The following is a 24,729-nucleotide window of genomic DNA, read 5'->3' as shown; positions in this document are numbered from 1 at the left end:
CAATTTATGGGTCACAAATATAATTCTATAATTGTGTTATGGCCATTATGTAATTAGCCAAAATATAAAATGATCTTAAGTAATTAATTTAGTGGCTAAGGGCATATGTGTCATGAAATAATAATAAGTGTAGATACCTTCAGGCAATTTCTGATTTGATGAAGGGACTGAATCAGAATTATTGCAACTAAAGTAGTAACCACTACGGGGTTACTTTTATGGGTTATGGTCCCCATTTGTAGAGCAACAGGTTTTCAGGTGTTAAGGTTAAGGAGAATAAGGTAGGATGAGAATAGTGTTATCCAGGATAGGATAACACTATCCACCCATCCATAAGGCTCATTAGGTATAAGGATGAGGTTTCTCCTCATAACCTAATAACAAAAGGCTAAGGCAACACATACTCTCCCTAAGCACACTCAAGAAAGCTCTCTCATTCCCCTCCAGAGAGAAGCATAAGGAAAACCGTAAGCCGCTCTATCATCTGGAAGATCATCGCACTTTCATACCTTCGAGATTCCGGAAATGGCTCAACAAAGTATGTTCTTCATCTTCACCATGAACTCATTTGGGGTTTCTTCGGTATGGACCATGGATGTTCCATTTGGGTGTATGTATGGGCATACACATTCGATTGTGGGAACAAAGCCATGGTCATAAGGACTTCCGTGTTTACTCTATGGATTACGGATGAAGAGTAATTTCTCCAACAGAAAAATCTAAGTCAAACCTTTGTAGCTTCAGAGAAATATCCAAAACTTGAGCAACATCTAGAGATCTTTTTCAAATGCTCTTCCAACAAAAAAAGAGAATATATATGTTTCAACTAACCTGTAAACCATCAACAATACCAAAATCAGCTAACAAACTCCATTCAGAAAGTTGTTAGATATATCTTACATCAATAAGAATAGCTATCACAATTTGTAGTAAATACTACCATGTGATGACAAACAAGATACTGCATAAAAAACATTACGGTGAGGAAGTGTTTGTTTACATTGTAATTGAGTGAGGTACGTTAGCATGGTGGCTCAATAATCTACACTATAATTGAGTGAGGTACGTCAGCTATTATGCTAAAAAGCATTTCTGCCAAAATCATATCTGTTTGGAGAATAGCTATTTTGATAATCCAAAACAAACATACCCTTAACCTTTCAGATCACAAAGTGCAACAACCACCTCTTCAAAATTTACTAAATGACCAAGAGAGCATTCACTTTAACTCTAAAACTTAGCATAAGATTATTGAAGTTACATCAATATTGAAATATAAGCATTTTCACCTTTACCAATGCTTATGTATATACAGTTTAGCACATAGTAGTAGCATTAATTCACCATACAGTAGAAGCGCAAAAACAGATCAAATGAACTTCCATTTAAAAATTTGGTATAGTGAGTTTCTGTGGCAACCATTAGTTTTTGGTGTAAACCAAGTCTTTGCAAGCCAGGGATAACACTCATAAGTTTTAGGCTTAGATTTTCCTTCTTTGAATATGAAACCAAGATCCATAAAACCCCTCACTTCATCAAGTTCTAGTTCCTGTAGTGTCTTGCAGCTCATGGACTGATATAGTTTCCTTCTTGCAGTAGTAGGTTTCTTGAATTTTCTGTTAGTGTGTTGAGTTGGTGGTGATAATGAATGTGAGCGAATTCTGTTACCCAAAACACTCATTCTAGACATTCTTTCATTAATTTCTTCTTTGTTGTTAATTGAATCACCTTCCTAACATTAAAAACACAATAATGCATGGTCATGACTAGGAAGGGTTAGAGAAAGATTTGTGTGGCGATAAATGTATATATAAAGACATTTAGTAAAATCTTGACAACACATTAAATATTTAAAATTAATTAAAATTTAGTCATTAATGATAGTACAAAAAACATAATATATTTGTCTCCAAATATGACATGTTACATATGTTTCTATACAAATTTTTCTCCAGATCTCAAGGATGTCATATTCCTTGTCCGGACCAATCAGGTATTGCTATATAAATAAAAAGAAACTTTTAAAAACAAAATATAACATTTTATATTACTCGTTAAAACTTATGGGTCAGTAACAGAGAGATGAGACATCTTTGAATACATCTCATCTTTGTCCCATAACTAGTGCCATTAAAAAAATTGAAGCATTGGTTCTAAGCTATAGAGTGATTCTTAGTATAATGATAAGGTTGCTATTTTGTAGAGGTCACAATTTCAAATCCTAAAATAGGCTCACCACATATGGAGATAAGACTATTAGAGCCTCATACAAGGAATCGTCTTTTTGATGTGAACATTCTAAAATTTAGGTCCATAAATGTAATTACAATTCAATATTGCAACTATGTCTATTTCCACAATTGTATTGCCATCCCAGTTATGGCTGCATCGACCATATTTTCACGCAATTATGGTAAACGCAACATAACTGTTATTCATAACCTTCAACACATTGTAGATAGAATGTTGAGACACATTGTAGATAGAATGTTGAGAGAATGAGACTAGTAATTGGTTTTAAAGTTATTATACCTGCAGAGGTAGAGAAGTTAACATTAACAAGACTTCTTTTTTGTTAAACCAAGACCACTCTCCTATGCATACACAATGCACCAAGCAACCAACAAAAGAGAAACAATATACACACTAAGTGTAGTAGCAGAAAACATAGGAAAAATGAAAAGAATATATATTTGAGAGAAATGTGTATTGAGTATCAATTACAACAACATATATCTTTGAAATGTTTGAGTGCTATTTATAGCTTTCAAGTTCCAACTAACTCTAACTAACTTTCTATGCTAGGAAAGTATATAAACTAACAAGGCTGAAATATCCCAAACTTCTACTGGTGGAAGTTTCCTCATTTTCTGTTATTCTCAAACTTCTACTAGTGGAAGTTTCCTCATTTTCTGTTATTAATGCTGAAGTTACATTATTTCTTTAACACTCCTCCTTAATTCAACATTCATTACACATTTCTTACACTTATCTTCATTCTCAGCCTCTCAAACCTTTCTTTATTCAAAGGTTTTGTGAAAACATCAACCACTTGATTTTCAGAATTGCAAAATTCTAGCTTTACTTTCTCGTTGCTCACTTGATCTCTAATATAGTGAAATCTAGTCTCTATGTGTTTACTTCTTCCCTGAGAGACTGGATTTAGTGACGAATTGATTGTTGATTTGTTGTTCACCATCAACAAAATCACATCCTCTTGCTTTATCTTCAATTCTAACAGTAAAGCCTCCATCCAAATAACTTGACAAGTGCATACACAAGCTGCTATATACTCAGCTTAACATGAGGACAATGCTACAACATCTTGCTTTTTGGAACACCAACTTATTGGTGCATCACCAAGGCTGAATAGATAACCAGTTGTTCTATTTCTATCCACCTTATCTCCACACCAATTTGCATCAGAAAAACCAACCAACTCCATATTGTTTTTGTTGTTTTGTTTTGTTGGAAATGTGATTCCAAAGCCAATTTTCCCTTTCAAGTATCTCATCACCCTCTTTACTGCAATTAGATGTGTTTTCTTAGGTGCTTCCATGAATCTACTCATTAATCCTACTCCATATGCAATGCCAGGTCTAGTATTGCATATATACCTCAGTGAGCCAATTATTTGTCTAAACAAGGTTTTATCCACCTTTTTATCTTCTTCAGCTAGGTCTGCAATGCTTCCTGTTTATGCAGAGGGTTGAAATTGAGTCACAATTCATCATATATAATCTCTTTAGCACATCAGCAGTATATTTAATTTGATGCATAAAGATCTTTTGACCCGTCTTCTTGAATTCAATACTAAGGAAATATGCTAGCTATCCAAGATCACATTTATATTTTTTCCTGCATTTGTTGTTTGAATGTTGAGATATCTTTGAGACTTTCTTCAGTGATCAACAAGTCATCTACATAGAGATATACTATAAGTAATTCTGATTTATGATTGCCCTTTACATAGACACCATGTTCTATTGTACACTTCATAAAGCTAAGTTGTAGGAGGAAAGAATCAATCCTCTTATTCCATGCCCTTGGAGCTTGCTTAAGCCCATACAAGGCTTTATGCAACTTGTACACCAATTCCTCTTTGCCTTTAGTCTCAAATCCTGATGGTTGTGTCACAAACACCTCTTTGTCTAGAGGTTCATTTAAAAATGTAGATTTCACATCTATTTGATGGATCTCCCAACACTTGAAAGTGCTATAGCAATGACCAATCTCACTGTCTCAAGTCTAGCTACTAGAGCAAATACCTCATCAGAGTCAAGATCTTGCTTTTGTAGGAATTAGAAAATACCTCATCATAGTCAAGACCTTGCTTTTGTAGGAATCTCTTTGCCACTAGCCTAGCTTTGTGCTTGGAGACCTCACCATTGAGATTCAACTTGGTCTTGAATATCCGCTTCACAACTATAGCTTTCTTTCCTCTTGGAAATTCAATTAGACTTCGAGTATTGTTTCTTTCTATAGACCTCATTTATTCTTCCATTGCCTCAGCCCAATGTGTTTGGTTCAAAACATCTACCACGTCTACTAGTTCCATCTCAGCAAACAATGTCATATGCACAAAATCACCATCTACATTGATTGTTGAGTTAGAGAACACCTCATAATCACTTAGTCTTGAAGGTGGTTGTCTGAGTCTCTGAGTTGTTGGAGGATTCACCATTGTACTAGGCACAACAACTGGATTAGATGTTATAGTCTCACCAATGCCACTTTCATCAGCTTCTTCAAATTGCAATAAGGTCTCTTGACCTTTTTTAGAACTTTTAAGGTTCCAATTCCAACAATGATCCTCATCATCAACTTATTCTTTCTAAGGTCAAATACTTTGTAAGCACTAGTTGAATGATAGCCTAAGAAGATAAGTTTTGCACCCCTATCATCTAGCTTTCTCCTCCTTGCTTCAAGCACATGTTTGTAACAAAAGGAGCCAAATATTTTTAAGTGACTCGTATTTGGTTTGAGTGTTGTCCAAGCTTCTTCAGGAGTCTTCTCATCCAACCTCTTAGTAGGACACCTATTTAGTATATACACTGCAATAGAAACAACTTCCCACAAAACACCTTAGGCAAGTTCTTTGTTTTCAGCATACACCTAGCCATATTAAGTATGGTTCTGTTTTCCCTTTCTGTTGTTCCATTATGTTGAGGTGTGTATGGAGCAATGACTTCATGAATGATCCCTTATTTGATGTAGAATTCATGAAACTCAACTGATACATACTCACCTCCTCCATCTGATCTCAACAGTTTCAGCTCGACTTCACTTTGCCGTTCTGCTTGAGCTTTAAATCTCTTGAAGGTTTCTAGTACTTCACCCTTCTTTCTATTAAATAGATCCATACTTTTCTAGTATGATCATCAATAAAGGTCACAAAGTACTTATTTCTTCTAATAGAGTCTTCTTCAAAGAGTCCACACACATCTGAATATACCACCTCTAATGCCTTCACTGTTTTTGTAGGAACATGTGAGACAAAAGAATTCCTTGCTTGTTTGCTTGATATGCCCTCTTCACATAATTGTTCTAGTGCTTTTATGTGTGGCAAACCAATCACTATTCCTTCCTTTTCTAGAAAATCAAAATTTTAAAGTTTAGATGTCCATACCTCTTAAGCCATAGCCAACTGTCGTTCATAATTGTTGATTGAAGGCACTATTGGTCACTAACCTGTATGTCAATCTTGAAGGTTCTGTTGGCTGAAAGTGGAGCCTTCAAGATGTTGTGCTTATTTTTGTCAAACACCTTCAGCATACCATCCTTCATCTCCATGGTATATCTTTTTTCCAACAGTTGTCCAAGACTGAGCAAATTGCTCTTCATCTTAAGTACATATAGGACATTTGAGATGTAGGCTTTCTTCCCATCTCTTCTTTGAATCACCACCTTACCAATTCCTTTTCTAGAGACTATACTATGGTTATCAAACTTAATCTTACTCTTTGCTGATTCATCAAGTGTTGTGAATTAATCCTTTTTGCCTGTCATATGATTTGAACAGTCAGTACCAAGATACCGAAACTCAACATCTTCTTAGCTGCTTCTTGTGGTTGCCATTAGCAGGTAGTGATCATCATCAGAAATCTTTATCCTTAGCCAGTCTAGCTTCTTCTTCCTTACTACTCAACAACTTCTTTAACTTACATTCTGCTGCATAATGCCCATAATTCCTGCAATTGTAGCATTGCATCTTCCTTTTATTAAACTTCTTCATTCCTTCTATGTCTTTGATTAAGCCTTTTCTATGATCTTGCTCAAGATAGTTTGATCTATGAGATGTAGAATGTTGCTCATTCTTGTTTCATCTCACCTTCTTCTTTCTTTTGTTCCAATGCACAAAAAATTTCTTAGATGATTGTGCTTGGAGTACATGATCATCATTATTCTCTAAGTCTCTCTCTTTAAGCCTTTGTTCATGAGCTTCAAGAGAGCTTTGCAACTCTTCAATTTTATAATCATCAAGATTCTTGGACTCCTCTATTGCAATAACAATGTGGTCATACTTAAGAGTTAGAGTACTAAGTATCTTTTCAATCACATATTTCCATTGCACCTCTTCTCTACATGATTTTATTTGGTTAATGAGTGTGAGAATCTTGGTGAAGTAATCTGCTATTGTCTCATCCTCCTCCATTTGAAGGAGTTCATACATTCTCCTCATTGTTTGAAGTTTCACTTTCTTAATTTTTTAAGCCATTTCACAGCTTTTATTCAAGCTATCCCAAACTTCCTTTTTTGTCTTGGCACCAACAATTCTCTCAAAGTTGACTTCATCATCACATTGATGGATTAAGAATAAAGCTTTGCAATCCTTCTTCTTGGATTCTCTATAACTTGTCATTTGAGCCTCATTTGCATTCTCTCCAACTTTTTGGTATCCATTCTGAACTATCTCAAGTACTTCTTGGAATCCAAAGATAGTTCTAAACTTTTTTCATCTATCATAATTCTTGGTGTCAAGAATTGATAGTGTCATTACAAACCCATTACCATTTGCTATGATAGATCTAAGATCTTGCAATCTTCTTTTCTTGCTGTCCCACTATTTGTTCTTCTCTTCCCACTTCAAATCACAACCCAAGACCCACCAAGAATCTTGCTTCAACCTTACTCTTGATACTATCGTTAAACCAAAATCACTCTCCTATGCATACACAATGCACCAAGCAGTCTGCAAAAAAGAAACAACATACACACTAAGTGCTGTAGCAAAAAACAGAGGAAAAATGAAAAGAATATATGTTTAAGAGAAATGTGTATTGAGTATCAATTACAATGAAATATATCTTTGAAATGTCTAAGTGTTATTTATAGCTTCCAAATTCCAACTAACTTTCTGTGCTAGGAAAGTATACAAACTAACAAGACTGAAATAACCCAAACTTCTACTGGTAAATTTTTTCTAATTTTATGTTATTAATGCTGAAATTACATTATTTCTTTAGCACTTTTGTGGAAAATGTGACTCATCAATTGAACTATCTTCACTTGGTAGAGATGTGAAAGAGAGAATGGATGTTTGAAGAATTAGAAGATAGATATTCCAATGTTGGAACATGTTTTGTGATTTGTTCAGGAGCAACTGATGGTGTTGATGATTTTGAAAAAAGAATGAATTGTTCAAACCAAAGATGATCCATTTCCTCTGCAATGCATAGAAAGTACTTATCGGCCATTGTTTTTGTGTGTGAGTGGGAAAGGCAGATTTTGGGTTGAGAAGTTCAATATTTATTGGTGGCTATGGCATGTCGGCAAGTATGGTCGGTGATGACAAGAAAAAGAGAGAACAAGAGAAACGAACATAGATCATATGCCCCGAACAATCTCATTTTTTGTCCCGAGTTAATTACAACGTTATTCTTTGTTTTTAATTTTTTTATTTAGATCGTAATGTGTCATTGGTCCAGAACATAGAATTATGGATGACAATATGGGCTTGGCCCGACGGGCCAGCCCGTTTTTATTAGCATTTTTAGCAGGCCGAGCTGGGGATTTTAGCCCAAAAACCTATATTCAGCCCGGTTTGGAAGCCCGCTTTTTATACGGGCTATGAAGGGTCAGGCCTTGTTGGCCCGATGGGCCAACAATAATAAAAAAGGAAGATTTGCATAGAGAATTAACTCATAGTTTTTCAATATTCTTATCTTATTGGTTAAAGATATAGAATATATTAAAGTTGTCTCTAATGAAGAATTATGTGACAACTAGTTATACGTTAATTAGTAATTATAAAAATGTTATTTATATGTATTTTTGTTAAACATATTCTTGAATTATGTATGATAGTATTTATGTTAGGACATGAGAATTAATATGATGAATTGATATCCAAAGTTCATTTCATTCTTTTATTTAATCTTCTAGCTGAAATACTCATGTTATTAGTTTTATTAAGTGAATGTTTATTTTAGTGTTTGCAATGTTCAAACGCACCAAGAATATTGATAGATTTGTAAAGATAATATCAAGATAATTGACATAGGCAAATATAGAATAGCAAAATACCAAATATACTTAGTCATTAGAATCTTTCTTTACAAAACCATGATTGAAATCAGAAGACTCCTTGTTCATAGTAATTTCAAATATTCATTTTGTTTAGTTTTTACACTAATTGTTACTGAATTAATAGGGTATTTGCAATGTTCTAATTGGGATGAATGAACAATTATAAGGCACCGACGATGAAAGCTTGTGAGTCAATAGTAAAAAATTATTTTTATAAGCATATATTAATTTAATCATGTATATAATATAGATGATGAAGAAAAAGAAGATTTGAAAGACGTTCATGATGGTAATAATAGAAAAGTGGAGGCATCTTCTTCCGGTAGAACATATAATGTTTAAAACTTAGGAGTTATAAGTTTTAGTGTGAACTATGAGTCTAAAAGTTTAAGATTATGTTGGCTTATTGTTTAAAACTAAACTAAGATGATATATTATTGTGAGATTGTGGACTTTGATTTGTGATTTTTTGTTTTAAAAGACATTTATGAGGCGTGGCGGTTATTTATTTTGAAATTGTAATTGAGTTAATTAAAAATGCATATTTTTAAAGAAATAAAATGGGTCGGCCCGCTGATTTGCCAGCCTTGTCAAATATGGATTGGGCTGGCATTTTGAGCCCTTTTAACAATAAGGGCCAGGTCGGGCCAGCCCATATTCCAGCAGACCAAAGACAGATCAGGCTGGGCTGGGCTAGCCCATATTGCCACTCCTACAAGAATAAGACATCATTTAGGACCGATGTTCTATGTCTAGCGAGAAACAAGTGAAGAGGTGTGTGGGGTGACAACATTGGACAAATGATTGGTCACATCTTACTATATGATAAACTCATAAAAGAATATATCCAACCTTACACAAATGAAGGATATGGTCACACCTTCTTAAGTCCACATCTTATAATATGATAAAATGAATGTTTTGTTGTAGAATCTAATGCTCTATGCATACAAATCTCATTATGTGAAAAATACTGAATGTAAATATATATATATAAACCATAATCAATATTCCCATAATCATTCATAAGGAAAGTATTTTGAGTTCATTATAATTAACTTGTTGAGTTTTATTTGATATAAAACTCTGAAATTTAGGTTGAGTTTAAGAGTCACTAGGGAAAGAAAATTAGAGGCATCAATTGACAATGAGTAGGGAGGAAGGGAAGAATAAAGAATGAATTAATGGTTAAAAATGTAAGAATATTATTTTAGCATTCTATTAAAAATCTAATTAGCAAGAAAGAAAAAAAATGTAATTATAAAATTTTAGTAAATGTTTTGAATATTTTGACATGTTTATCTTTAGAAAAACCCTAAATTATGAAAACTGTAAAAATATGTATATGAAGAGTTTTAGAAGGCTCTAACAAACCTCCCAAATATTTCCATATCTTTCACCTAACTTATAGACACTTTCCAAAATTATTTTTTCTATTTCCTCCTGTAATATCACATATTCTAGAGTTAATTATACTAACACCACCTGAGTTTTAGTGAAATTACACAAATCACCTTCACTTTTTTACACCTATACAAACCTCTCCTAATTTTTATACTTTCATTGCACTTTAATTATCCTTGCATGAGAAATAAGTATCATCTTTTAAACATGAAATGTGATAGATGCAATTAAGTTAGACAAAACATGGTATATTGTGAGGAACATTCAAATAAGATACAAATCCATGTATCTTTATTATTTTTTGTTATAAAATGTATCAACAATTCTAAAAAGATATTGTTTAAATCGCTCTTATATTATATCGTAACAAACCAAAAATAATAAAGAGATACTGACTCATATATTATTTGGACTTGTCTTCATAGTATACCATGTTTTGTTTAACTTAATTGCATTTATAACATTTTTTGTTCAAAAATCACACTTATTTCTCATGCAAGGATAATGTAATGAAAGTATAAAAATTAGGAGGTTTGTATAGGTGTAGAAAAGTAAGGGGTGATTTGTGTAATTTCACTAAAACTCAGGGGTGTCAATATAATTTACTCCCTATTCTAACACCTCTTCTTCCAAAATAAGACTCCCAATACAACTTTAGTAAATTCATCATGAGGTTTAGATTAAGCAAAGGGTTTATGACCGGTAGATCCAAAAATCTACCTAATTTTGTCTTGTGGCCGTTAGAGGGGCATGACAGACTTCATATAGTGCATGTCTAGTGAAAGTACGGAAGCAATTCTAACAGAGATCCAAATGAAAGAAAATTGCTCAAAGTTGATCTAACTGCTCCCCTAATTCAGAGTTCTCTCATTTAGCCTGTTTATTAGGTACCAAATTCTCTTACCATGTAATAAGCTCGTCATAAACGAAATCTTATATAATAATAATAATAATAATAATAATAATAATAATAATAATAATAATAATAATAATAATAATAATAATAATAATAATAATAATAATAATAATAATAATAATAATAATAATAATAATAATAATAATAATAATAATAATAATAATGTAAAAACTGACGAATCTCACAAAGGCGAGTACAACTTTCAACTACTACCATGTGTGCAAGAATATTAATGTTCAAGGTTAAACGAGAAAAGATTGATCCCAAGTGTTCAGCAGAAATATTGAACCAGGTTTGGAGCATCAAATTTTTATTTTTCACCTCACTCGCTGCTCTTTTATCACTGATTTTATCAGTGAACCTGAATATTGTTAAAACATACAAGATAGAAGTGGAAAAAATGCACATATGATACAACAAAAAAAGTAATAAAGAGATTAGAACTTCGCAATGTGAACAGTTCTCCATCCCATAAAGATGTATACCAATCTCAGTTTTTCTAGCACTTCAAGGTTTGTAGAACATAAATGGAGGTTCCTATCAGGGCTGCTTCAACTGATATGCCCTTAGGCACGGTCATACATAACATAGAAATCACTCTAAAAAAGAGTGGACAATTAGCTAGAATAGTGGTGTGTTTGATATCCAAAAACTATTAAGCAATAGGGGGACAAGTATAAAATGTAATAATACTACCATCATTAGGAATACTTTAAAAACTGATGATATGGGTGCTTTAAAACTGAGTTTACAGTTGAGTTTTACATGTTGTGAGAGATCAATGTGAGACAAATTGAAAGAGTAGTTTTTCAGTAAAATTAAATCATATACTATATTATATCGAAATTAGAAGATAAAAAGTATATACAACATATATGTATACAAAGAGAGTTTCAGCCACTGAGAACAACAGCCTATAGAGTATTAACAACATGGAAAGCCTCAGTAGTGATATAATAAACAATATCCCAACTAAGACACTATCCTTAATTAAATCTGATGATGGAGCCAAAATTTTGCCCCATTTGATGCTGGAGAGCCAAGAATTATGAGTCATAGCTTTTGCTATGGCATTTACTCTCGATCTAAGAATATATCTAAATAATATTTTATTGTAAACCAAAAAAATTATAAATAGCTTAAAACTTGTATGAATTTATAAAATATTGTGTGGAGTAATGGTCACACTTTTTTCAGAACATTATTTTAGAGAGTTCATGTGCTACCCTATTAAATAGAGAATAAACTTATACTAGTGGATCCCATATAAAATTTAAACAATAAGAAAGTGATGGACGAATAGTTGAAAATAGTGTGCCACTGGCATCTTTCATCATGTTAGTAATCAATGACTATTTCAAGATTGAACAAATCAATCCCTGTCCTGAAAGCAAACAGAAAAGCACAGACTAATTTTCAGGGCTTCCCAAAATTAGATCGAAGCTAAAAAACAACAAATGCATTGATATCCAGAAGCATATTTTTGTTACAACATTTCTAAAAGGAAGTGTGTTTGGTCCACTTTGATGAATGTTTAAATATATATACAAAATGAGAGAAGCTAAGCTACAAGAATAAATTTTATTTATCCTTTGTATCTTCAGGCATAGCAGAAGCTTTGCAGATAGGACATATTTTCTTCATAGATAACCACTTTTTAATGCAGCTAACATGGTAGTCATGTTTACAAGTTTTAAGTGTCCCAACATCGTCCATGTTCTTATATTCTTCCTGTAAATTTCAATAACAACTAGTGAGCAACTAATTAATGTTATCCAAAGGCACATCTAAATTATTATTTTTATTATTTTTATTATTTAGTATAAATGTAAGAAGAAAAACTTACGAGGCAGACTACACAGGTTGCTTCATCTTGGGTTTGGTCAGATGAACAATATATTGATTCAGTCAAGCACTTAGAAAGCATATCTTCAGACAATCCTGTGCTCACATGGCCAATTCTCTCCCCAAGTGCAAGTAGTTCCTGGTCAAGCCAATCATCAAAATTCAAAATCATAAAAAATGAGTACATGTGTTACACCGATATGGGAGGTTCGACATTTTCTCAAAAACTAGAGTATGGGTATGTTGCATGAATAAGGTATACATGCTATGTTGCATGATTAAGGTATTCGGGAATATCATAATTATATCCTGTAGAGATATCTGCATGAGATACAACATGTTTTTTAAAATCTAAGGTACACGGGTATGCCAATATAATTTGGTACAAATGAACAAAGTTAGCACCCAACAGAGGATGCAGAACTTAGGATGTGCGGTTGAGACCAAAAACCTACTGGAATGTGATGATGAGACTAATTATGTTACTCATATTAGGATTATGATGTGGCTAATAAAAAATGGGAAAGGTCCTAAATCCTAGCCCAAAATGGCACAATTTTGAAACAATTTACATCAAATGAGTACCCAAGAGTACCAGTACCCTGTACGGGTACGTCACCTTAGTACCCATGCAACATAGTTGAGTACATAACACTGATTGTAACACAAGAAACAATAATAAATAATCACCTCATAACTCATGTTGTCTATGTCCATCCTCATATCTCTGTGCTGGTCAAGCATGTTCCTAGAACCATAAAGTGAAGCACGCTCAACAGCAATGAAACCCTGAAAACAAAAAAAACAAAAAAGGCAAAAATATTATGTAGAGGAACACACCATCCTCCCAAACATACCCGGACGAATACTGTAACAGTCCTATTCACAAAAAGATTATTTGAGGAAATAAACTAAACACCCCCATTTAAAGTTAACTAAAGATGGTGCACACCCAAATTTTAAAAAATTCACATATGTATCACTCCCTTAGTAAAAAAATCAAGTTCCTCAAGATACTAATAGATGAGAAGAAAATCAATTTAGAAGACCAACCTCGTTAATCAATGATCGGTGTCTATCACTAGATACTCTTGACCTCCCATTTCTATCATTGTTCCGCCAGCGACTGGTGGTGGGCGGCCTTGGATGTCTAGAAGGGTAATTTTCAGCTACCATAGGCAATCCATCATCTGAAGAAGTCACATATCCCAAGCATAAGCCTGGAGAAGCCCTAAAAGATGGAGTGGATCTCTGAGAATAATTACTTCTAACTCCCCTAGCAGTCTGAGTCAGATGGTGGTGAAGATTTTGAGGAGCGGGAGGGTTTCTGCTTGTACTAGGTTGTTCCGGATGGAAAGCCCCAACATCTATGGAAGCATTACTAGCAGTAGTAGTACCATGTCCAATAAGGAAATGACTTGCCTCAAGACTGAAAGCACTTGTATCTGCATTTTCAGACAAAAATGTCTCAGATATATAGAGGGAAGAGGAATGGAATGTGTATGTTTCTGTACTAATCCTTGTTAGCCATAAACTAACCTGGTAATATTACCCTTCCATGAGCAGGAGATATACTCATTTGCCTCCAATCCCTCGCCAAAGCACTAGAAGTCTGACCTGAAAGATCTACCATGCTAGAATGCTCAACTGGGAGGTCAGCAGAGTAGGAGTTGTGCAAATGATTACTGGATAAATGGGTCCTAGCAAGGTTGGATTCCAAATCCAGTGCAGAACGACTCCTCACATTCCTTAAAGAACTCTCACCCCTAATCGAAAGGCCACCACCTCTGAATGTGGGTGTCATAGTAAGATGATCCCAAGGCATATATTGGGAATCTATATTTGGCTTTTCTGGCCGTAGTTCTGAAGATATATGATGATCAGTTGAACTCCCAGCGTTGAAGTATCTGCTTGTACTACCTCTCTCAAATACTGGAGAAATTCCAGGGCTCTTACGCTTGTGAGTCCCTCTTCCACTTCCTACTGTAAGATCAATAAAACCACCATTACAATGAAATGATTGCCCGTCATAACCGGAAGAAGGCTGATGTTCATAATTTTCAGACACTGCAAAGAAAGCTCCAGCACTAGACGAATGCATAAAATGATTATTAGAAGTGCCCGATGCATCCGATTGATGAGGAGGTACTTCAATGTTGGGAGTTGATAATGCGTATCCATTTGAGCTTGTGGTAGAGTTCCAATGAGAGGGGAAAGAAACACTATCTGAAGACATACTTTCCACAGGATAAATAAACGAACCATTTTCTGAAGTGTTAGGCATACCTGCAATTGAGGTCCTTCTGATATAAGTGATATAGTGTTCATGCAAGATGGAAGTTATTTACCATAATAAATGGCTTATGAGAAAATACAAGTGGGAGTGAGGCATATAGATTTAACATTACCAAGGTGCACATGATGTTGATCTGCATGCATATGATTCCAATTCTGGTCAGGCTCGCCCTCAAATGTTGGAGTTGTATTATAAAAGTGTCTATGCCCCATTCTGTCGCTTGTAATCTCAGGAGCCAACAGGCAGTATAGCCAAGTCAAATCTGCAAATAACTGACAATCTGTAAGGCAAACGACAACTGAAGAATTGAATAGAAAAAAGGCAAGTTAATTCAAAACACAAGCACTGCTGCTTCTAAGCCTGTCTTTAAGAGACCAAAGCTTTACAATTATTGTGTCTATTATGAAATAAGAACACATTAAAACACTTTTATCAATACCCAATTGCATCTTAAGTATACTTCCAGTCAAATACAGAAAAGAAACTCTAAAAACTTGTCTGGATGCTAAACTCAATTAAAAAATTCAAATGACAACCTAAATTATTGCATGTAGCAGATAGACAAGCTCAGTTGAAAATGAAACTAATTTATTAATCATTAGGGGATATTTTCACAGACAGGGAGACAACACAATAAAGATGCATATGTATACACATGTGAAAAAAAGTAGGGTCAGAAGTCATATTTCCCACAGGGTAGACATTTTAAAAGTAAGAATTAATAGTTTCATTATCGTCAATTGAATAGCATATCAAGGGTAACATGGTTACAAATAGTAACTACTAACATGATCAGAAGGTTGTCAATATCTAGAGATGATGCAATGTGTGATTGGAAAAAATCTTTTCTTGACCTTATTAATATTAGAAAAAGAGTGCTACTACAATTACATCTAGCCTGGATTTCTTTTCATTTGCAGCATATACAATAATACAACCACCATTGCCCTTTCCATGACATTATAAAAATCACCTTTCTCAATTCTCATACACATCAAACTGAAAACTTCATGTCTAGTCAAGAATAGATAACAGAATATTGGAGTAAATAAAAAAGTAACTAGTTGATAACTTGATATACGAATCCACTGGATGTCAAGATGATGTGTTCAATCATCCAAGAGGACAATACTCAGACCATGTATTAATTAATATCTATGATATTGTTCCCAATGACATAATCAAAAAATAAAAAAATTGCATGAAAGATAAAGGTTAGTAAGTTACAACTTAAATGGTCATAAAAGGGCACACATGAAAATTGAAGCATAAATAGCCGCCTTACAACAGCATTTCAACCAAAAGGAGGATAAACTAGCAATTATTTCTGAAAAGGAGAGAAGGATTCAAAGCCGATCTACAGAACTAGATTCTAACACTAAACACTTGCCACTCATGGTCTCCTTAACCACAATATATTACGAACGACCCCAAATAAGTCGTCGACTAACTTGAAGCTATTTTACTCGCACCCCTTCACTGGTACAGAAAGAGCACCTTCTAGTCTTAGCCATGAAAACAAAGATGAGGAAAAAAGTGAATAAAAGGAAGGGAAAAATGACATTCTTGAGATTTAAACGAGATGATGGAACGAGTTCAGCTTTGACTTAATAAAAAGAGGAAGGATTGGAATATACTATGACTAAATCAAATATATTACCTGGGTAAGGTTTAGGAAGTGTTAGGAGTTAATATTTTCTAATCATTTCCTGCACTTAAAAAAGATGGTTAACTATGCACAGGCATCAAGCACATAGGAGGAAACACTCATGTTTGCTTTTTTATTGTATCAGTTATCAAGATAAGACCAAAGAAATACAAATAAGTTAAGTAAATCCTGCGTACCAGCAAAAAACTAAAACAGAAATTACATTAAAACTTGATTTGAAGAAAAAATATACAATACAACGTAGATGAGCTTGGCTTAAGAACAAAAAAACAAACATTTTTCCTTTAGAAAAGATATAGAAAGATGTATACCTTGGCAGAAAAGATAGGGTTGATATTTGATAAAAATATACAGAAGGTAATCTCAAAAAAAGAACCATTAACTACTAAAAGCTTTTCAGCTAATAGCTCTCAAGTGTTCTCATTTTATGCCTTTACGAATACAAAATAAGCGCATACATTACAAACACATTCCAAATATGGTAGAAACTAACTTAAATGTGAAGCATTATTAAACTAGTAATTTCTTGAAACCAGTGAACGTCAGAGAACTATAGATATGACCAGCCTTTCACGTAACATTTAACTAATTTCAAATTTCACTGAACAATGAACAATTTCTGAACAACAAGACAAGCAAACAGTAATATATATATATGCCTTTAGAATGTAAATAAAAGGGCGGTCTAGTGCACGAAGCTCCCACCGAGTGGAGTCTGGGGAGAGAATATGTACACAGTCTTACGATCACAAGCAAAAATGAATTTTTCAGGATTTGAAAACATGACCTCCACGTCAAAAGGCAAGCAACCTGAGCCAAGGCTCACCCTCTCAAGCCTTTAGAACGTAAAATTTTTGAGGTTAAATCATTTATTTTATCATCAAATTTACTCCAAACTATTTTCATCTTACAAGTTATAATCATGTGGCATAGAGGTTTTACATAAAAACATGGAAAATTCCAAATAAAGATAAAACCTTCTAAAATAATATGAGTATTTGTCCCCCATGTGGGCTTTACATAGAAATTTGTCTTTTACCAGTATTAAAAACCAAAAGATGTTCCCATACCCAATTCTAATGAATTCTCTTTTCAATCAAACACAATTATTTGTCCGGTTAAGAGTGAGCATCCTGAGCCTTGGTAAGGCATGACAACTAAAATTTAGGGTGTATAAGCCTGAACATAGAATTAAAATATCTTCCATCCCACATAAATAGGTAATGCAAAAGGCATGGTGCCCTGCAATTTGATTAGTATCAACACCTTAGCACTAGTCTTACTTCATTCCTCAACATTTTGGACCACGGGTGAAGATTATAATCAACTCACGGTAATCTAACAGCTTCCATTCAACAAGCTCACAGGTCCACTACCAAATAAAAGCATCATCCATAGCTACACTAATCCCAGCCATGAATTGTTGTATTATATGAGAAATCAAATTTTGACAGACTCAAACTGCATAAATACAAAGGGCCATCTATGTCATTTGAGAGAGGATACCCAGCACTAAGTAGTCTCCATCAATGGCATGCCCTAGTGGTTCAAACTTCAAAATTGCAGCATCCATAGTGCATTGGTTTCAAGCTGCAGCCTGTGGTGCATATTCATGCCTTGGTGAATATTCATGCCTTGGTGAATACTCCGGAAACTGCAGCCTGCATAGTGCATACTCGTATCTAGTGAATACTCTGTGAAAACTGTGCTGCTTAACTCATTATACCAGTCCCCGCTAAATAGAACCACCTTCATAGCAGTTACAATAAACATCAGATTCCAAACTAAGAGAACAGGAAGAATTTGACTTGAGCATGTACAAGTCACAGGGCATATAGGACTGAGGTTTGCCAACATCCAAATCTTAGCACCTAAGAGCACCACCACTTAGAACTATTAAGAATGCTATATGTAAAGTCACATGAACCTCCCTAAATTTCCTGTAACAGTCCAGACCAACATCTTGCATCACTAATCATTGGAAGTGGCAAATCTATAGCCACAATATCATCAGCATAGTTGCTAGGTCATTTGATGCCAAACAAGCATCCAATCACAGAAGATGTATAACCTTCATTTAAAGGACACATTCCATTTGAGCTACACAATTTTTCCAATTAACAGAGATTCTTTCATACAATACACTTTCTTCTTCTATATGAAAGTTTGCTTATAACACTCCATAAAAGCAGCTTATCATGTTAATAAATCATGACAAAATAGAACATGCCAAAGTCATCAGTTTTATAGTCACTCCATTAATCCAAGATTCAGAAGATCCTGCAACACCCTCTGCAATTCAGACAATGTGATGGGATAGACCAAATGAAGAAGAAATCACCCTCTTCCATAACCTGTGCAACGCAGATGCAATGGCGGAACCAGTTTTGCCACTAATAATAACATCATTAACTTTTTAATGTCTTAACCCAAAGCTATAAGGGCACATATAACTCAAACTTTTTAAAGACCTATTTGGAGAAAGTTACTATTAAAAAGGTAGAAGAGAAATATTCAAGGAGAATTTCCCAAGAAAGCAAAACTCACCAGCTTATATAGATGTTATTATGTACAATACACCAACAGCGCCAAGAAACCTGCATAACAAAAAACCATGATTCTAAGGAATTCTAAGAAAAATCATACCAACACAAGGTTAATAATGAAATAACTATGTAACTAAGGATAAAACATATGATGATTTCTATTTTCTACCATTCTTACCAGAAAATTGATATATGTCTATCACACAATCTAGCACAAACAAACCCCAAAAAATAGCAAAAATATAATAAACCACAAAATTTCCCAAAGGTAAATCCAAAACTGTTAACCAAAAAAAAACAATCTGAGAATTAAAACATCATAAACAAGGAGAGTCACATAATCAAACAAGTACATACAATTAAAGATGCAGATGATTCATAAAAACAATAAAAGAGAAAGATCATTCCGAAAAATCAACAGCAACAGAGAAACGATATGATGATCAGAAACAAATATCATGAAAATACAGAAACGGTAATAATATATAATACAAATGGATAGAAATTGAAGGGAAAGAAAAAACGTGCCTGATTTTGAGAATCGGTGGCGGTTGAGTAATGATGTTAAATACGCAAGATGATAGAGAGAGAGAGAGTTGGAGAGGAAGAAAAGTGGAATGAAATAAAGCGGTTGTTGGTATATAAGAAAGAAGGAGGAGAGTAGAAATTCCTTTCCTTCCAAATTCCCTTAACCGGTTACCGATTCATTCCCTTAAATAATAATTCCCTCCATTATCAGATTATTATTTAATTTAAATTACAATTTTTTAATTTTCTATTACGTTATATTTAATTATTTATCTAAAATGGGATTTCATTTTTAATTATTAGAACTGTTGTTCTTAGTTTCAGATATATTTATCTTTGCCAATGGGTGTTGGTTCAAGTGATACATGTTAATTCCCCTTAAGCAAGGTCTCGGGTTCGAGTCTTGTGGAGGGATAAGATACTTGTTGGGAGAGTTAGCCCCACATACATATAGATATTCCCGACTCGGATATGAGTGTCTCCAGTGCGAGGATACCTGTGAAAAACAAAAAAAAATATTTTTTTTTATCTTTAGTTTAAATATAATAAAAAATGTATAGAATGAGGTGCAAATTTTTTTATGCATAATTAATCCATTATCCACCATTTATTTTTAATATTATCGACTATTCAAAAAAGTAATACAAATAAATAGCAAATAATATTCTAATTGTGTATAAATTATTTTAGGATGAGATTAAAAAGAACCAATAATTTATATTCTCATATCCCAAACTAATAATATCTCATCAAATAACATAAAAATATTATTTTATATTTTTAGTGTTTTTTTAAGTAGATGACAATTCTTAATTGGATTAATACATAATATTGATATAAAAAGTGAGGCAGTTAATTACTATTTAATTAACAGTTTGTATAATTCACCATAAGTTTCAAACCGAAATGTGCATATTCTAGAACACAGAATCTCCTTGAAAGGTTTGGATCTTTGGTTACACCACAGGATCTATCTCTATTTTCTATACCAATATTGTCTAATTGTTTATAGATTTGAATTTAATAATATTTTTTACACTACCATTCTATTATTTATTTTTCATATTTTAATTTGATTTAGTTCTTAATTAAAAGTAATATAATGTAGGTGGAAAGTAAAAAATTTTATCTGAAAATATAAATATTAAACTCTCATTTAAATATAAACTATATAAATGAAAGTTTAAAAAATATATATACAAATATTGTATGAATTTTATACACCACTATTGTATTATTTACTATTGATAATGATCATTTACTTTGAAAAAATAATGTAAATAAATGATATATAATATTGTAATTATATATAATTTTTTGCACTACCTTCAATTTTATAGCTTAAAATGTTTTTATTAAGCAAGGCAATATTGACTAAAGAAAATTGTATACCCATGAATTGTTTTTATTAAAACAAACAATGCAATATCCATATTAATAATGTAAAGATTTATATACCGTTAATGTATAATCCACAATTTATTTGAATTACTTTTATTTAAGAATCAATTATAATTGAAAATGAATAAAAAAGCTTACACCATTAAGGTATACATTTTTTCTAAAACAAACTAAAGATTTACACACAGAATATGAATATTCTATACTATTATTTTTGCTACCAATAAAAAACAATTACTTTATTAAAGATTCTAAATTTCTAATGACTTGTTTTGAATTTATTTTCTTAATGAAATTATAATATCTTATTGTTGAGTGATATAAAATAATGATATAGAAGATTTTTCTCGTTACATATAAATAGGTTAAAATGAGTTTTCATTCATGTGGTGGTTTTCACCTTGAATACACTTATTTAAATATATACAAAAATATATGTATATATATATATATTACAAATTTATATGATTGATGTAAACAAAAGAAAACTTCGATCTTCTCAATTGATGGGAACGAATGGAAATTTATCCTAGCTGGTTTCATGTAACTGGGGCTACCTTCCCTCACAATGATGGACACGTTCTTGGTCTAAGGCCATGGCACGGCAACACAATGCTTTGTTTCTTACTCAACTTTTTGAAATATTTAAGTAACCTCTCTTTTTTATTCACCCTATGAAAAGAATAAGAAATGCATATTTCACTTTAACATGGTTGAAAATGGAATCTAACTCCTGGCTAGAAAGGTCCATGAATGAATAATACTTTACAATGCAAGGAGGAAAAGTGAGATAAAAAAGGAGGGCCATAAGTGTGGATAGTGGACCTAACTCACCAATAAGAATTCACCCACAAGACCATATGCATTTGGTTAGGCTTGGGTAATATACCTCAATTAACAATAGTTTATAAGCATCACTTATTCACTAGGCCCCTACTTGCTTTGACACTTGGAACTTGCTATGTGGTTAGTAGATTAGTTGTCCCAACCTTGTCCTTAATCATGTCTCAATCAAATGAAATTGTAATACGTACTAAAAAAATTTTGAGTAATGAAAAACATATTATTTTTTATTAGGTGTTAAAATTTTATTGGAATAAGACAAAATTAGAAACATGCTATTAGGAGACATGATTTTTGTTCGTGATTAGTGGTGCATATATAAATTTAACCGATGAAAGAAAGAGCATGACACACTTGACTATATAATTTCAACAAAGCATCTTGAAAACAACAAAGATGCATGCACACACTTCTTTATCATTCATTGAAAAGAAACAAAAAGATGCATGCATCACACTTCTTTATCATCTATTGAAAAGAAACAAATGCACTTTTTTTTGGTATGTTAGCCTTTAACCTTTAGGCTTTAGATCACTATTATTAATTACTTTTGAAATCGTCGGTGGCTAGTTTGTTTTATTGAATCAAATCTAACCCATTTATGTCATGGTCGAACATGTTAAACACTAGTTCCTCGATCCTTGGCCTTTTTATCAAAACTCTTTTAAGTGGTTTGTATCACTAGTTACTCTTGCATTTATCTTGTATCACTAGGCAAATGGTTTGTACATCCAAAATACAACATCTGTGTGGGACATGTCTAAGTAAGTATACTATTATATCATATATAAAACTAGAAAAAATGTTATATGTATTTTTGAGTGAATATTGTTTTGCTATTCGAAAAAAACAATATGATGCACTCTTTATAAGTGGATGTTAATCCATTTGGTAAAGAATTTAGTTCATAACCCACAACATTGAGTTTGAAAGCTATTGTCAACGTGAGAATCTTGTTTTGTATAATTTGTAAGTACATATATAAATGTTTATTTAGTTGTGAGGTGAGCTCAATGGAGCAAATTCGTGTAAACTTTAGTTTATAAACATTGTCACACAATCTCATGCAACAAATTACATTAGTGATGTGATATAATATAAAAACATTTACCTTCTCTATAGATGTCTTCTTAGAATACAAATTAGTTGTCCTAAAAATCTTTATCCAACCTTGTATTACCTATTACGCCCTGATTTTCAGTTACACAAATTAGGGATTTGAATACATACCTAGTGTGGATAAGATTTTGTCATTGAATTCTAAGTATAATGCGTGGATTATTTCTTCTCATTTTTTGGGTGTATTTCTGGTTACTCTTTTTGATTATTTTTGGTCTTTTTGAGCATGACAAAATTGAATGTTGACACCATACAATAGAATTTTGACACTTATAAAAACCTTTTAAGGTGTTTCATATAGTTGTCTTCTTGAAATGCAAATAAATTGTCAGCTCATCTCCAATCACATCCTTATCGATAGAATTTAACACATAACTTTAACATTATTTCCCCTATACTCCATTAGAGCATCCATAGGACATTGCTATTAAGAAAATAAGAACATTGTATGTATAATTCGTCACTAGGCAAAATTGTTGTTCTTACGTATGAAGGTGGTATGTCAGAATCTTGATCTTCTTGTTATATTCGGATAAAAACCGACCTTAAACCTTGTACGTCATCTTGGGTGGCTTTACTATGTTTGTACTCTAACTAGTACAATGCTTTAGTTAGAGTGAGTCGCCTTGTTCAGACTATTGTAGTTGAATGTTATGCATGCTTTTGTCGCGTGGCAGAGAGTAGTACTAACCGACAAATATGAGTATAAAACTACCTTAGTGTTGCAAATAAGTATAGAGTAAGAGGTTGTCGTATCCACGAAGACTTGTCAGATACTAGTCTTTCAACTAAAAATTATTATTTTAAGTTATGATTAAAAGGGTTGTTTGATTGGTGACACAAATAATTGAATTTGTAATAATATGAAAGAGAGTTGGGATTGAACTTCACACTTATTATTCGTATACACCTGATTCTTAATTTGCATCCATTCGGTAATAATTCATCCATATAATAACCTCAGAATTACTAATGTCTTAGTCAATTAGTGGTTTATGCAAGAAAACTCTATGTCTAGCAACTTCAATTCATAAAATTAAGAAATATGGCTTGCAAAATCATGTCTCTATGTCTAGTAATCTATGCATGCAAGTGAAGTTAAAATACAACACGTCAATTGTATTAGCCGCCAATGTCTTGGTCTATACTAACATTTTACCAAAGATAGTTCTATATCTAGTAACTACAATGATAAAATTAAGTTTTATGAACTTTCAAGCATATCTCTATGTTCAGTAGTCTATATCATTCACTTTGAGAGTTATAATATTAAACATTAGTGTTATGTCTAGATATTAATATGTAATACACATAAAATGACAAATAATACAAATATATGTCTAGCAAATGTACTACTCATTGAGTTATGTAAGTCCAGAATAACGAGAGTAAGAAACTAAGCGAATTATTCAATAATCATGCAAAAAGTTGATTAGACCCAAAGCAAGCATAAAGTAAATACACAACTCAAATAATTAAAATTTCATGAATTAATGGTGAATCAGTGTGTATACATCAAGCCATGTTACATTCAATCACAACAAAGGTTTTAACTACTCATGTTCACAAAATGTTAGTAAGATAGAGATAAAACACAACTCATGGGGTGGTAGAACCAAACACAAATGAGTAT

The 24,729-nt window shown here is 32.8% G+C and overlaps 1 protein-coding gene and 2 long non-coding RNA genes across 7 annotated transcripts in view; 1 reads left to right on the top strand and 2 right to left on the bottom strand.

Moving 5' to 3' along the window:
* LOC109334242 overlaps nucleotides 1-17,023 on the top strand; it is a 26,655-nt gene extending 9,632 nt beyond the window's left edge. The window contains exons 3-4 of the long non-coding RNA XR_002106080.1: nucleotides 243-250; nucleotides 16,586-17,023. This is a non-coding gene — a long non-coding RNA (uncharacterized LOC109334242). The remainder of the gene's footprint in view (nucleotides 1-242; nucleotides 251-16,585) is intronic.
* Nucleotides 11,770-24,729, bottom strand: LOC109334243. The gene is made up of 3 exons (XR_002106081.1): nucleotides 24,718-24,729; nucleotides 22,332-22,335; nucleotides 11,770-11,845 (listed from the first exon to the last, which is right to left on the bottom strand). It is a non-coding gene; the product is annotated as an uncharacterized LOC109334243 (long non-coding RNA).
* LOC109334241 (probable E3 ubiquitin-protein ligase HIP1) lies at nucleotides 12,153-19,872 on the bottom strand. 5 transcript variants are annotated; one of them, XM_019569892.1, is made up of 7 exons: nucleotides 19,734-19,872; nucleotides 15,103-15,252; nucleotides 14,234-14,980; nucleotides 13,748-14,139; nucleotides 13,385-13,483; nucleotides 12,696-12,833; nucleotides 12,153-12,580 (listed from the first exon to the last, which is right to left on the bottom strand). In XM_019569892.1, exons 2-7 carry the CDS (start codon nucleotides 15,200-15,202, stop codon nucleotides 12,431-12,433), a joined length of 1,626 nt encoding a protein of 541 aa, XP_019425437.1. In that variant the 5' UTR covers nucleotides 15,203-15,252; nucleotides 19,734-19,872; the 3' UTR covers nucleotides 12,153-12,430. The 5 variants fall into 5 exon arrangements, with proteins under 5 accessions (XP_019425437.1, XP_019425435.1, XP_019425436.1 ...); XM_019569890.1 differs by having other exon boundaries at nucleotides 15,103-15,270; nucleotides 19,734-19,871; XM_019569891.1 differs by lacking the exon at nucleotides 19,734-19,872 and adding an exon at nucleotides 19,207-19,261.

The sequence above is a fragment of the Lupinus angustifolius genome, chromosome LG19 (genome assembly GCF_001865875.1).
Source record: "Lupinus angustifolius cultivar Tanjil chromosome LG19, LupAngTanjil_v1.0, whole genome shotgun sequence".
NCBI classification, from domain to species: Eukaryota; Viridiplantae; Streptophyta; class Magnoliopsida; order Fabales; family Fabaceae; genus Lupinus; species Lupinus angustifolius.
This window is presented reverse-complemented; position numbering and strand designations above follow the sequence as displayed.